Genomic DNA, 15,625 nt, shown 5'->3' with positions numbered 1-15,625 from the left:
AGGTAATAGTCAGAGAGTGGATATCACTTTTCAGTTTCAAAGTACTTTCACACTATGAGCTCAACAGATCCTTATCATGTGATAATGATACCCTATACTTATGATGTTCCAGATACTATTTTATATTCTTTGCATGTATTAACTTATTAATCTTCATAATAGCCCTATGAACTTAAGTATGATTAGCAACTCAAAACTGAGAGGAAAAAAGCCTATACAGCTAGTAAGGAGAGGGGTCGAGATTTAAGTCTAGTCACCTGGCTTCAGAGTCTATGCCCTTAAACCACAATACTATACTGCCTTCCAAATATTATCATCCTGTCACATCAAATAAGGAAACTGAGGCAGTGATTTGGTGACTTGCACAAACTCAGGCACAGTACCACTATATCACATGTAGGAGACGGAAGCCAGGCTTTCCCCGTCAGCCAAGCCCTATTACAGTGTAACAGTTGAGGTTATCAGCCATTTCTATTTGAAATGGCCTTCCTAACAGGAAGGATTATATGGCGGGAGAGAGGTGGAGCCCAGAGCGGGAGGCCAAAGGCAGTACCAATTTTGAATCTATTCCAAAACATGCTATATACTACAGCTAGGGAAATGAAAACATAACACATTTTAGACATGCTATTTTCCTTGAGAAGACAACGACTACCTTCAAGTTTTGAAGCAAAGGAAGGATGAAGCTGTGAAAATGGGAGCTACTTAGTGAATAGACCCTAGAAGCTAGTCCCCAGGAAAAAGAACTTGACAAAGAGAGGGCCGAGGAAGGTCATGCTCCCAGTGCCAATGTATGAAGGCACCAGGCAGTGTACAGGGAGAGACAACCAACGAATTACATTGCTCCCCGATGCCCTTTAGTCCCATTCAACTACTACCCAAGAAATGGCAAACTTCCTCTGGCATGATGCCCAATCTGTTGCTTTCCTTTTGGAGCCCTCCATGAGCATGCAGTTACCAATTCCCATGACCTATCAAATGGGCTGAGGTCTACCTTCACCTCTGCCAAGCCCTGGTCCAGCCCAAGGCTTAACCCAAGAGTCCCCTTGGATGCTGCAACACAGATACCTGACCCACACAGGGACTCCTGGCTTAAGAGTGGCAGGACTGTGCTAACGGCTAGACTCTTCCCACTCCTGGCTAGAGCCTAACCTCCCCACTGTAGGAAGGTACGGTTCTCCTCTCTAGCTCTGGCCAATGAGAACTATTTCGAGGCTAGGTCTCTCTCATCTCAGGGCCAGCACACTTATCATTATCTCAGATGTCTTTCCCCTAAGCGTCCTCAGTGGTCACGTAGAATTCAGAATACTGTCAATTGCTTTGTGACTTGGTGTGTTAACTGCTCCTGAATATCATGACAGAATGGGGTCAGCAGATCTGGTTCTGGCCATGAGAGAAACAAGAATTCAAGATGGAATGGGGGAAGGATAAAATGTCACTGTTCATTGGTGGATGAGATTGTGGTAACTATTTGTATAGAGCTTCAGGGGACAGAGTACTTTCACAACTTAGAGGAGGGAGGAAGGAACTAAAGCAGGAACTCTTGCATTCTCACTTCGCCCCCTTCTGAAATGCCCTTAGGGGAGGGCGCTTCGGACTGTTGAAAGGCTCTTCAGGGGATTCTTATCACCGCCAGAAAGAGAAATAAACTCATCGGGAGTATCAGCATCTAACATCTGCACCTGCATCTAACCTGGGAACCTGTTAGAAACAGGAAGGGGGGAGGGAAAGCCAGCGGATTCTGATGCAATTTCTACGCTTTATTCTGTGCCTGAGACCAAAGGCATCCAGGCTGCTGAGGTTTATAGCACCCTCTGCTGGTGCCCATCTGCAAAGGCCAAACTCTGAACCAAAAACAAGGCTCTCATGACTAATTTGCCCGCCTGTGAATTTTTTATTCAGGTGAAGGAATGTTAAGAAAAATCCTGTTTCCTATTACATCCACTGACGCCTCATTCTACCATAGAATTTCTGAGATCATGGTGTATTTTCCTTTGGTTCTGCTGTGGCTTTCACTGCCTTGTGCTTCCTTCCTTCTTTCAGACTTCTAATAAAGGACCCAGAAGAGTTTGATGAAATTTTCACAGACAACGGTCTGTAAGAGGCCAGGCAAGTCACCCACGTAGGTCTTCTCTGCCTTAGCCTAAGGGCAGTGTCACTCTGGGTACAACGGAGTTGTGAGTCACTTGTACACCAACCCAAATCTCTCAATGGCTTCCTCTAACTTGAAGCAAAATCTATCTGGTCTTCACCAGGACCTTCGAGGCTTGCATGACTGGAGCCCTGGCTACTTCTTTCTAAGTTCACTTCCAATCATTCTTTCCCTTCCTCACTCTTAAGCTAAGTTGGCCTCTTAATTGTTTAGAGAACATACCAAGCCTATTCTAGAGGTCAGTGCACTCCCTTTGCCCTCAATCCCTAGATATCCACATGGATCCTCCCCCATTTCATTCAGGCCTCTGCTCAAATGTTATCTCTGCAGAAGGCCTTTCAGTGCTGTCAGATAGCAAGTGCTCCCATTCTCTCTCTCTATCCTTTTATGTTTTCTTTCTTTCTTTTTAAAAATATTTTATTTATTTGACAGAGAGAGAGAGAGAGTGAGTGAGCACAAAGCAGGGGGAGTGGCAGGCACAAGGAGAGGGAGAAGCAGGCTCCCCACTGAGCAGGGAGTCTGATGTGGGGCTCGATCTCAGCACCCTGGAATCATAACCTGAACCAAAGGCAGATGCTTTAACTGAATGAGCCACCTAGGCGCCCCTCCTTTTACCTGTTTTATTGTGTGTGTGTGTATCCACTTTTGGCTACCAAAAGTTCAATTTCCACCAAGCAAAGATCATGGGGGGGGCACGCATTAGTCAACGTTTTTAAAAATTCACTTAGCAAGAGAGACAAAACACTACTGAAAAGTATAGGAAAACTCATTAAGAGCGTGTTAGGAGGGGCTTACACAGGATTTGGGCTTGAATTAGGAGATGCTACGGAGGGTTCAAGGAAACACAGAGGTGGGATGCTATTGTGGGTTGAGTGTTTTTAGAAAGCTGGGACAATTCAGTATCTTAGTTACTTACATTAATAGGGAGGGGGTATCTGGTTATTTTTGTGTTGCATATGTCTATCCAGGCCTGTTTATGAGTGAAGATGGTCCACCACAATCATGCAGAGCCCTCATCTGATGTGATATTCTGTAACACTGTCCATGTTCGGGGACACCACTGCCAGTTACTAGTTGATACCTGTCAGCGATGCTTCTTTCTTTCTCATATGTTATTATTATTTTTTTAAAGATTTTTATTTATTTATTTGACAGAGAGAGACAGCCAGTGAGAGAGGGAACACAAGCAGGGAGAGTGGAAGAGGAAGAAGCAGGCTCCTAGCGGAGCAGGGAGCCCGATGCGGGGCTCGATGCCAGGACTCGGGGATCACGTCCTGAGTCGAAGGCAGACGCTTAAAGACTGAGCCACCCAGGCGCCCCTCTTTCTATGTTATTGTTTAGAAAGTAAGCTTCCTGAGGGCAAGGGCTTTGTTTCATTTACCACTGAAGCACCAGTGCTTAAATAGTGCCCGGCATATGGTAGGTGCACAATAAATGCTTGATAAATATTCATTTAAAACATCTTCCATACTTCAGGTCCTACATATCTAAAATGGAGCCCTCTATCTGGGACAGGGTAAATTCAGATTTTTGGAATGGCTCATAGGTTGTGCCAGAGCAAATAGTAGCTACTGGTGGGCAGGCAGGTATTAACATTTACCCTTTATAGAACTTTAAAATGGAAAGCAACTGAGTCCTCCAGACTCTCCCTTAGACTAGACAGGACTTAGCTTCCTTCGGGTGCTTGGGAAAACAATTATTGGGAAAACAATTATCACCCCCCCTCCCCTCTGCAATGACAAGAGATGGACAATGTAAAGACTATGCTATAAATAAAACGGGAGAAACCCTTCTAAATCTGTTAAATCATCTTCCTTTTCCCTTTCAATATTTTATAGTCATATGGGCTTTTAACAAAATATATGACACAATCTGCAATGCAGTTAGTCCTCCAGAAAGATGTGCATCCCAATAAAGCTGTCACGTCCCTTACTATATTACTATTTAAAAATACCTCTGCAGCTTATGTAGCAAGGAAATTAAGGTATCATTTTTAAACCTATCAGATTGGCAAAAATGATAAAGTTCAGTAATACTTTATTTTGGCAATGGTGTGGATTAACTGGCAAACTCATACATTGCTAGTGGAAGGATAAAGTGGTACAACTTCTATTAAGGTCAATCTGACAATATCTAACAAAATTTAAGATGCACAAATGCTTGGACCCAACAACTTCACTTTCAGCAATTTATTCTACAGATGAACTTGCACACATGCAAAGTAATATTTATTGCAGCATTGTTTGAATAGTAAACAATCAAGAAGTCCATCTTTCAGAAAATGAGTAATATATTACGAATGACATCTATACAATGGAATATCATGTTGCCATTAACAAGAATGAAGCAAATTGCATTCTTTATATACTTATGTGGAAAGAACACTAATATGTGGGGAAGAGAAAAGCAGTTCTTGACATTGGGGAGCTGGCCTGGTACCATCAGCTAGAACTTGGATATTGCTAGAAGCTGGCCTGGCACCCACAGCTAGGACTATTGTTTTCTTGTTGAACATAAAAAATTTCATAGAACACCAACATATGACAAGGAGACCTGTGACCACGACAGATTAAGATAAAGCAAGGCTATCAATAATCATGTCTGAACACAGATAAAAACATGAACATTATTGAAACCACAAAAACGACCAAATATTCCTCTATCCTAATACGAGTGATTTTTATTTCTTTACCAACTATAACATTAGCTTCAATTCATTCTTCCTGCCTTAAGATTTATAAAGATACCCAATCACAGAATTGCCCCAGCATCCTGAAAGCATCCAATCCAGAGCAAATCCACGCTTTCTTAAATCTTTCCTCCCAAGCCACCTAATCCAAACCCAAATTCTTTAAGTCCTTTCCCAACACCCTCTAGCTGAGATGCCCTACAATTCACCATGGTGTGCATTCTCCCTCACTGCAATGAACAATAAATCTAACTGATTCAATTAAGGTGTGTCCTTGGAGGGAAAGGCATTGGCATATGTTATGTGAAATAAATAAGGCACAAAACCATGTCTATATGCGCATATAGGTATATATGCTACAGTTTGTTTAAATAATATAAATAGAAAAAATATGTATTTGTTTGAATACGCATGGAATGCCTCTGGGAAAACATACTAGTTAAAAGTGATTGCCTCTTGGGGCGCCTGGGTGGTGCAGTCGTTAAGCATCTGCCTTCGGCTCAGGGCGTGATCCCAGCTGGGATCGAGCCCCCGCATCAGGCTCCTCCGCTAAGAGCCTGCTTCTTCCTCTCCCACTCCCCTGCTTGTGTTCCCTCTCTCGCTGGCTGTCTCTGTCAAATAAATAAATAAAGTCTTTAAAAAAAAAAAAGTGCCTCTTGGAAGGAGAACTAAACGCTGGGGCACAGGGGTGGGAAGAAAAGATTTCAGTTTATATAGTTTGTTACCATGTTCATTAATTACTCACCATTAATAACTTTTTAAAAAGATACTAAGAATCTTGGGCGCCTGGGTGGCTGAGTTGGTTGAGCATCCAACTCTTGGTTTTAGCTCAGGTCATGATCTCAGGGTCATGGGATTGAGCCCTCCATCAGGCTCTTGGCTCAGCATGGAGTCTGCTTCTGTTGCTTGGCCCTTCCCTGCCACCACCTGCATGCGTGCGTGCGCGTGCTCTCTCTCTCTCAAATGAGTAAATAAATCTTAAAAAAAAAAAAAGATAGTAAGAATCACAGGTACCCCTATGAACAATAGTGACAAATCATAATCTTGCCTGGACAGTTAGGCTTATCAAACTTCTGCAGATGTGATTTCCACCATGCTGGAGTCCCTCAAATCACATCACTACTGCCAACTGCTCTCCAGCTAGGCCTAGAAAAATCAGTCTTTGTGGAAAAACAGGATCAAACTTCAGGTACATTGACATCTTATTGATGAAGGCTGCTGATTAGTCTGCACTGAAAAGCCATTAGGGGGTGTCTGGGTGGTTCAGTTGATTGGGCATCTGCCTTCGGCTCAGGTCATGGTTCCAGGGTCCTGGGATGGAGCTCCGAGTCTAGACTCCTTGCTCGGCGGGGAGCCTGCTTCTCTCTCTCCCTCTGCCTGCTGCTCCCCCAGCTTTGCTCTCTCAAATAAATAAAATATTTTTTTAAAAAAAGGGAAAAAAAGAAAAACCATTAGGTACACTTGTTTTCTTTAGAGTGGGAACCAAGACTCTTAAGGCTGGAATATGAACAGTTCGTGGTGGTTTTATACTTCTAGCTCTCATAGGGGGCCCTGTCAGCTGCAAACATATAGCATTTAAATATCATGCTGCTGTAGCAAGGCCTTACAGCTATCAAGTGGTCTTCAAAGTTACAGCTGATGGTGGTCACTGAGCTCCTCTGAGGCATTCTCTTGCCCCAGCACTCTTCTCAAGTCTCTGCCAGACCTGCTCCCACTCCACATCATGCTGGCTGCCCAGCACTTAGATGGGTGGGTGAGCTACTTGATCATAAAATAGACAATTTTGGATACAGGGTATATTATATCCTACGGTCATATTACACAATCCAGTAGCACTTGGCATTTCATTTCTGGGGTGTCTTGATCTTCCTTCGCTAGGTGCAGAGGCTTCCTACAAGCTGTGCCCAGGCCTGGTCCCGTGACCTATTCTCTTGGAGTCTGTAGCCTTTCCTTTATCTCCAGTTTGATCTTTTGTGTACTTTCCATCATCCTACCTCTCTTTTTTACTTACATTTGTGCCCTTAACTAACCCGTTTCATAAAACTACGTATACCTGTCCCAACAATTCACATCCTGACAACAGGCATTCCAATGCTCGTATTAAAAACACATACCCTGGGGCGCCTGGGTAGCACAGCGGTTAAGCGTCTGCCTTCAGCTCAGGGCGTGATCCCAGCTTAATGGGATCAAGCCCCACATCAGGCTCTTCTGCTATGAGCCTGCTTCTTCCTCTCCACTCCCCCTGCTTGTGTTCCCTCTCTCGCTGGCTGTCTCTCTCTGTCAAATAAATAAATAAAATCTTTAAAAACAAACAAACAAACAAACAAAAAACCACATACCCTGTCAGGGCACCTGGGTGGCCCAGTCAGTTAAGCATCTGACTCTTGATTTCAGCTCAGGTCATGATCTCAGAGTCGTGAGACTAAGGCTCTGCACTCAGCAGGGAGTCGGCTTGAGATTCTCTCTCTCCCTCTGCTCCCCCCCCACCTCTGCTCGCTCTCTTTCAAATAATAAAGTAAATCTTAAAAAAAAAAAAATTAAAAAACACATACCCTGTCCACAGTTCCCTAATACATACACAAATCCAATTTTTTGCACGACAATAAGTTTTCTAAACTTTTCATCATGTTCTTATGAATTTTTCCTTCAGGGAAGGCTCAGTTCAAGTTTTACACGCTTAGTAAATTCTGCTTGGACCCTCAGTCCCCACTGAGACCAAGCTATATCATCAAATGAAGACAGTAAAATTATCTACTGACTCAGCTGTTTCCCAACATTTCCTTCCACTATCCTCAACTCTTTTTTCAAAGGAAAATCAAATACGTAAAACACCAACTCTGCATGAAAATGGTACAAACTCCCTACCTCCCTTTCCCCTATCCCTGAAGATGTTTAACCAGGCAGTTTTAAAACTGCGGGTTTATTCTACCAATGAATGTTGTTGGCTACCTTTTCATGTCAACTTCCCAGCTAGATTATTAATTTCCTGGGGGGAATAGGCCCTGTATTATTGACCTAAATTCAACTAATATTTCAGCATTATGTACCAGCTACTAAGCCAGGAAGGGTAGAGTTCTTTTATATATGGCCTTTAATACAACCTATGAGAAAGGCATTTTTTTCTCCCCTTTTTATACTTAAAGTGGAGCTGGAAGAAAAGACCCAGTTTAACCAGTGGCAGAGATGCAACTCATACTCAGGCCTTCAGAGTTTAAATCGGTGCATTTTCTATCCCACCAAGTAGCCTCTAGGTCTGTCCTGGACTATTCTTTCCCAGAGTTCCCAAGAGACACTAGCTGGGGCCACCACCAGAGAGGCTACAGTTAGTAGTGGTCATGAAAATGAGTTCAGTCATGGATTCAGTTCATCTGGCACTATGACAATGCTTAGTGTTTCAATTACTCCATGGTTCTGGGCTACTGAGCTACCTTGAACAGCTGTTTTCCCTTCTTTCCCTGTTCATCATTATTTCCAAAGCTGACCTGCCAGAATGATGGCATCTTCCCATATAATCTACAATTAAATCAAAACCAACCAACCAAACAAAAACTTTAATGTGTTTAGGAATAATTAGCTATTTGCTTCTTTTCCCTCCCTCTCATCTTAATCCACAGTTATTCTAATGCCCTTAGGAAGATTACTTTTCTTTCCTCGTTTACACAAATGAAAGGAGAAAGGGCAAATGGCTTATCTGATAGACAACTAAGAAATTAGTCAATGCCAGGAACTAGATACTGTATTAAAATTTAAAGTTGCTGGGCCCAATCATTTGCAAAAATAAAAATGTACTGTATAAAAAATAGATGAGCTGCATTAGTAATGCAAAGACATTCAAATAAGAGACTGCAATTCAACTTTCAAATGTTTTATTTTTAGTGTTTTTAAACATTTTAATACAACAAAGATATAAAATAATATATTAGTTAAATCTGGATTTAGTTTAGAATCAAGATATTTACTTATATACAACACTGTGCTTCAAGGTATGGCTACCACAGGAACATTCACATCTTCAAGTAATACTAGTTTCTCTGTGGACAGAGTTACATTTAGGTAGAGTTCTTAAAACAAAACATGCCCACTTTAGTCCAAGCTAATTTTGCTTCCCCCACTAAGTACCAGTTTCCACTTCCTTTGTTCCATATCAGAAATACTTCAATTGTCCTAACAATCCATAGATTCTCTGAATAAAAAAGTATTAAAATTAAGCATTCTTAAGATGACATTAATAACATGGCTTGGCTACCATTCAGACAACCCAGCGGTTCATATTGAAACAGCCCTGAAATAACAATGAAATTATCATAGTATTCCCTCTCCCTTCCTATCAGGCACAAACCTTCCTTATGCTTAAACATGGAATGCACTGAATAAAAAGTTCTTTGGCTAATTTAGGGTAGAACATATTCTAAAATCAACTTTACTGGTAGCTGAATTATGGTTTACAGATTTCATAGATATTTTTATTGAACTTGATGTAAAGTAATAGGCCATTTTAGTTACTTGAAATTGGTGGCATTCACTGGGTGTAAGGGGTAAGTGAGAGGGGAGACTAAAACTTACTTTCATAGTAATTTCAGTCATTTAGAGCCACTCAAACAACAAGAGGGAAAAACCCTCAACCTCTTTCCATTCTCATTGGTCACCTGAAGCAGTCTGACTTTTGATGTTACTAACAAGTCTCTATAGAGGTACAGGGGTAATTCAACCTACACTTTCTACAAATGCAAACCATCTTAACTGCCCAGTGAAGATGGCATTAAAACTGACATGCTTTGTTGGCTTTGAAACTATCTAAGAGAAACCAATACTGTTTAAGAAGGCTATTGGACTATTCTAAAACAGAACTTTCTTGTCTCAAATGCCTGTATACCTTAAAGAACTGACACAGGACTATTACTGTCACTACTCTTAGTAAGGGATAACTTAAGTCTACAAAAAGATTATCGAAGAATTGCATTTATTATATCACGGAGTTTAAAACAAGAATATGGTTAACGTTCTCAAGCATTTTGGAACAAGAATCTTTAAAAAATGTTTACTATAAAACATGATGAAATTGCCTTTTGCTGAATACAATCAAAGCAGGTTAGTGTTACATGACTTTGAATACATAAATAACACTTTCCAAACAGATGACACTAAAACAGACTGTTTCATATCAGCTATAAAAGGATTTGGCTTCTCTGTTCTCTGTTTACAAATTATAAGATTTTTGGAATTCTAAGTAACAACACTCCGGCAGGTACAGGGTCAGAAAGAACACTACTTGCAGTGTCAGAGTTACACAACCAGCAGGTCTTCAGTCAATGGGTTTTTTCTCGTGAACAGTCCACATTTCTTTAGCTGACTGGTTCTAAGGCTACTCTCATTACTTTCCAATTGAAAAAAAAAAAAAAAAAAGACTAGTAAACAGACCCAGCATGTGGAAGTTGTATTTTTACTCTAGCAATTCTGGCCACTGAGAACTATGGAGAGGGTAGCCATTGAGAATTCTGGATCATAGCCAAGAAAGGTTTCTCCCAAATTATTCAGTGGTAACAGCACACTTGCCTTCTACAAAACCTCCCACTCCCTATGAACTTCAATTATCCTTCAGTAATAATGCTGGGCATAGACTTAATAAAAAGGAGAGAAGAGAAGAGAAGAGAAGAGAAGAGAAGAGAAGAGAAGAGAAGAGAAGAGAAGAGAGGAGAGGAGAGGAGAGGAGAGGAGAGGAGAGGAGAGGAGAAGAGAAAAGAGAAGAGAAAAGAGAAGAGAAAAGAGAAGAGAAAAGAGAAGAGAAAAGAGAAGAAAAGAAAGAAAAGAAAAGAGAAAAAGAAAGGCTACACTACCCCCAGGAATATAGAGAAATGCACTGAGGACTTTCAATATAACTTCCAGTTTGTAACCCCAACCAAAAACCTTCTTGGTTCCTTCTATACTAAGATCTCAGTATTTAAGAATATAAGCCTCTCATAAATCTGCAACTGTAGACAGGATCAAAAAATATGTACGTAACTTCTCCACCTAGGCACATTCACAACCAAAATGGGAATATAAATACCACCCTTCCAATGGTTCACACTTTAACAAGATAAAAAAATACAAAGACAAAATCTGGAAATTTCTGGACAAAACAAAAAAACAACTAAAACATAGGTTTCATATTAAAAAAAGAAAAGGAAAAGAATTTTGTGTTAAAGTTTTCCAAGAAAGAGACTTGGAGATGATGAATTTATGTAAACACTGCCTTGTATTAGTTATAACAATAAATTATAAATCTAGCTTACCTTTTTCTCAAATCAGATATGATAAATGCAAGGCTGAAAACTTATTTTACAATCCTCACTGCAGTCTACTATTAGGACTCAATGTCAACAGTTCTGCAAAGTTACTTCCATTTTTTTTTTTCTATTTTGTTCTGGAATTTAATCCATATGAAGGAAAGAAGACTGATGCTAGGAAGTTTACCATTAAGCAGCTATCTAACATTCTTGAATTAATGTTGCCACAGATTTGCTGTGTCACTTGGAAAGAATGGCAGTTACAGGGCTTTGACCTCAAGGGTCAAAGTACTCTAAGTGGTAGAGGTATAGGAAACACCCCTTACCCTTCATGATTATGCAGTTTCCTTAGATGAAATGTTGACATTTTTGTTCTAGCATGTATTAGAATCAACAATTTAGGATATTATAAGATTCTGAAGTATGAGATTTAAAAGCATAATAAAACTTGAATTGCCTTGTGCCATTTCACAGGTGAGAAATAAAAGACAATATTCAGAGTAGACTCAAATTGGGGTCATTTAGCACTGGCTGAGATTTGTTTGCATTATATTCTTCTCCTGCCCAATCCATTCAAGCTTTTCTATAGCTCATACAGGGGTAGGAATATGACTCAAAGTGCAAAAATAAATATTTTGCCCACATTCGGAGCAGGTTTCTGCTAAGTGGCCTAATTTTAGACCTCAATATGCCAGCACTTTTTCTAACTCCTTGTTTTAAAACGGAATGTAAAAACTACACAATTAATATTCCAAGTAGCTAAGCTCAATTAGTTGGGGCTCAAAATCCAATCCCATAACTATTCTACCATCATAACTATTAACCAAAATCATTAAAAGTAAAGTGACAAATGTTATTACAAAGGTCAAATACTTAAGGTACTAAACTTCTAGTGTTGTAAACAGCAGCTAAGTTATATCACTTCCTGACTGCCAAATTAAGACTAAATAGAAAGAATGTATGTACACAATTGTATTTAAAAATGAGAAACAACAAAACCTTTTTTTCATATCCAAATATGTCTGAGACTGTTTACTTCTGATGGCCAAGAATGACAAATTTCAAAATCCAAAAAGTTGTATTATGCCTGCAACCATTATAAATTTCTTTTCAAAAATAGAAAAAATATTCTTTGCATGCATACCTCCCTACTTACGGACATAAGAACTTTATTTAACATTTGGTAAAACACTCCACTATTTTGCTCATTAAGTAACATCATTTAAAGGCATAAAATTGGGCTGTCATATGTTTAACTAACAACTATAGCACAACATTGTTCCAGATACCTACCTCACTAAAATTAAGCCAATTTTATTTTTATGGATGCAGCCATTTTTCCCTCATAAACACTTACTGACAGTCATACTGAATCCTTAGAACAAAACAGGAACCGCATCTTTTGTCGCATCTTTGGTAAAAAATGCCAGTACTATATTTGTACCTTGTCACCTCATGTATGGCCCCTTTCATCCTGGGATGTTCAGTATACTTTTCTTAAAGATGGTTCAGAAGGCAAAAATTATTTGTTAGTAACACAGATCACTTTCTAGAGTTGCATTTTTTAAAACGACAGAGATTAGTTCAAAGAACAAGTACTGCTCATCTGGTAGGGGTTTTTCCTTTGAAGATAATAAGGACCTTAAAAAAATTATTTCTTGACTAGAGTCCTAATGAAGTTAAAAAAAACAAAACAAAACAAAAACACTTTCAATCAGCAAACTGCTTAAGTTCAATAAGCAAGTACTCAACAGGTGAGGGTGACAGCCTGACTTCAATTACAACATTAAGTCTGCCAAAAGAGAAGGGTAAAAAACATCTACTTAAGCTTCCTATTCAAATGGATATGTAAGGACTCTTGATTGCTCTTTCTTGATTTCTATAATCACAGCCTTGCTCAGAACATGGAAATTCACTTTGTCAACATATAAGCCAAAAAGCAAGGCATCCAGGAACAGCTTAGGGGGAGAAACAAAGTTATTCACTTTCAACAACTACTGTATATTTAATCAGGAACCCATTACAACGATAGACTTTATCCAATTAATCTTTTCATTATTGCTGGTTTTGAAAATGGCCAACAATATTCATTAGGTACTGTACCATTCACATTGCATTCAAAAAAAGAAAACATGGGGAACCAAATTCTTGCTCTCCTACTCTGCTGATATGCTCTAGTATTGGCTAGCGTATGGTAGTACAAAAAGAGTCTTGTTGTGATATAAAAGGCAATAAACACATCAATGGAATAATGCTCATGAGCAGCCAAAATGAAGAAGATTCCAAAGAGGTTGAGAACCCAGGATAAAGTGTGCAAGAAATTCCAGCTTCTTGGTGTATCTGGGAAAAGGACAGAAAGATCGTTTTAAAACCACATTCTTTCCAATGCTTCTAAGTCACATGTTTCTTAGGTCAGTCTATTACTCTCATTCTTCACAGAACTTGACGCCCTTCCCACAGCCTCCTCTGCAGCCAGTCATCTAATATGCATGGAAGCACTAAAGAGATACTTACATTCAGTGACAAAGAAATTCAGCATAGTTAGGACGACTGTGTGGCCACTGAACATGTAATCTCCACAAGTGTGAACACCAGTTAGGGTCATACCAAAGCCACTCCAAATGGCAAAGGCCCGGTGCAGTTTCTCCCATACACTGCCATATATCTAAAAAGAAAGCTACAAATTAGTGCTTCAAGTGCTTAGAGAGGTCGGGGCTTCCAAACATCCACTCACATTGAAACTGAAATGCTGAATGACTTAGAAATAAGATCTAAACAAAAGCAACCCGACTCCCAGTCTAATTAATTCCAGACATCAAGAAAGGATGGTCAGAAATATTCTGGTAATTACATGAAATCAATGTTATTCAAATTTCTCTATTAAGAGTTCCTTTACAATGAAAAGGTCACTATTACACAAAATATTTTCAAGTTTTTAATCCAATAATACAGTAGTATTTATTTGCTGGTTGTTCTTGCCAATAAGAAATAGGCTATGACAGAGACAATAGCTACCATTCGATATCTATTCTCCCCTTCTTCACTGGTAACAGAATGTCAAATTTATTTGAGGCAGCAATGAACTCAACCAAAACACTGCATTTCCTAGCCTTCCTTGCAGCTTGGTGTGGTTTTGTGACTAAGTTCTATACAATTAAGATGTAAGTGGAAGTGTAAAAGAGTTCTGGGAAAGCTACTTACAAAAGAAAGAGATAACAACTAGGAGGAAGTCTTTCACCTTTCCTTCTTTGAGCCTACAACTCAGACATGATAGTTGAAGCTCCAGCAGCCATCTTGGACCACTAAGTGGCCTTGAGGATGCAAGCCAAGTGTTAGGACAGGAGAGCAGAAAGAAGAATCATGGGTTTTGGTAACTCCATACAGAAGTGTTAGGATAGGAGAGGAGAAAGAAGAATCATGGGTTTTTGATAAATCCGTACAGTTACACATGACCTAATTTCAGATTTCTCTTATGAGAGAGAGTAAGCCATTGTTTGTTTATTAAACCATGCCATCTGGAATTTCCTGTTATTAAAAGCCAAACCCAATCCCAACTCCCATACGTAAGCTTAAAAAAGCAATCCATTTTGAAGAAGAGTTTGAGTAACGGTCCTTCTTTTTAAAAAAGACATTTAACACGTAATAACTGGACAAAGAATTCCTAAAATTTTACATGCATTTACTATGTGTAAGACATGCTAAGTGCTTTATGTGCTCCTGTATTTAATTTCCACAACAATCCTATGAAGTGATTCAATTATGCAGCTGAGGAAACCAGCTTAGAGAAATCACACAGCTGGTAAGTAACATAACCAGAATGTGAATCCAGGAAGTCCAATTCCAAAGTCCTATGTCTTAGAGGGCCTCTCTACTTGCTAGATGGGGTGCTGCCCAGTTCATGAATCGTTTAATTAAGTCAGATCTTCAAAACAAAACAAAACAAAACAAAACAAAACAAAACAAAACAAAACACAAAAAAACCCACCTCACTAAACAAAACAAATTAAAAACCAAACAAAAAAACCAAAGTCCTATGTTTTAAAGATCCTACTATGGCTAATTAACAGGAACAATCTCATTAGATAACACAATTTCATTAGAAATCTCACCTGCTGATTATATGCTACCTAGCTTTCCCTTTCTGCCTCAGTGAAGGGGAGGACAGGAAGAGGGATTTATTATTAGAGAAAAGAAAAGAAAAGTTACTAAAATACACATGGTTTGATTCTATTCTATTCTTTGATTCTTCCAAGACCTCTAATAAGAATACGGCAGTGAAGAACAGAGACTGCTAGGAAAATCTCTCTCAGACAAGGGCAGGAAACAAGTGATGCCAGTCAAAAGAAAACAATCACTGCTCTGTTACTCAAGTATCCTTGTCCCTTCCGATTTTAAATGTCTCAAATATTCTGTATTTTCTTTCCTTAAGGTGGGCCCATTGCTACATTTCAAAAATAGGTAGGTTCTTGGTTCTGTCCCTAAACCTCCTACTTCTGGGAATGAGATTTCAAGCAATTA

At 39.4% G+C, this 15,625-nt stretch overlaps 1 protein-coding gene across 4 annotated transcripts in view; it reads right to left on the bottom strand.

Moving 5' to 3' along the window:
* Window positions 1–8,690: 8,690 nt before the first annotated feature.
* Window positions 8,691–15,625, bottom strand: part of SAMD8 (sterile alpha motif domain containing 8) — a 46,186-nt gene continuing 39,251 nt past the window's right edge. For all 4 annotated transcript variants that reach the window (XM_019802541.2, XM_034662725.1, XM_034662724.1 and 1 more), the window contains 2 exons: window positions 13,622–13,772; window positions 8,691–13,447 (listed from right to left, as the gene is read on the bottom strand). In XM_019802541.2, the coding sequence (XP_019658100.2) occupies window positions 13,143–13,447; window positions 13,622–13,772 (456 nt within the window). In that variant the 3' untranslated portion in view covers window positions 8,691–13,142. The remainder of the gene's footprint in view (window positions 13,448–13,621; window positions 13,773–15,625) is intronic.

The sequence above is a fragment of the Ailuropoda melanoleuca genome, chromosome 6 (genome assembly GCF_002007445.2).
Source record: "Ailuropoda melanoleuca isolate Jingjing chromosome 6, ASM200744v2, whole genome shotgun sequence".
Lineage (NCBI taxonomy): Eukaryota > Metazoa > Chordata > Mammalia > Carnivora > Ursidae > Ailuropoda > Ailuropoda melanoleuca.
The sequence above is the reverse complement of the archived record's forward strand: the minus strand, read 5'-3'. Positions and strand labels throughout refer to the sequence as shown.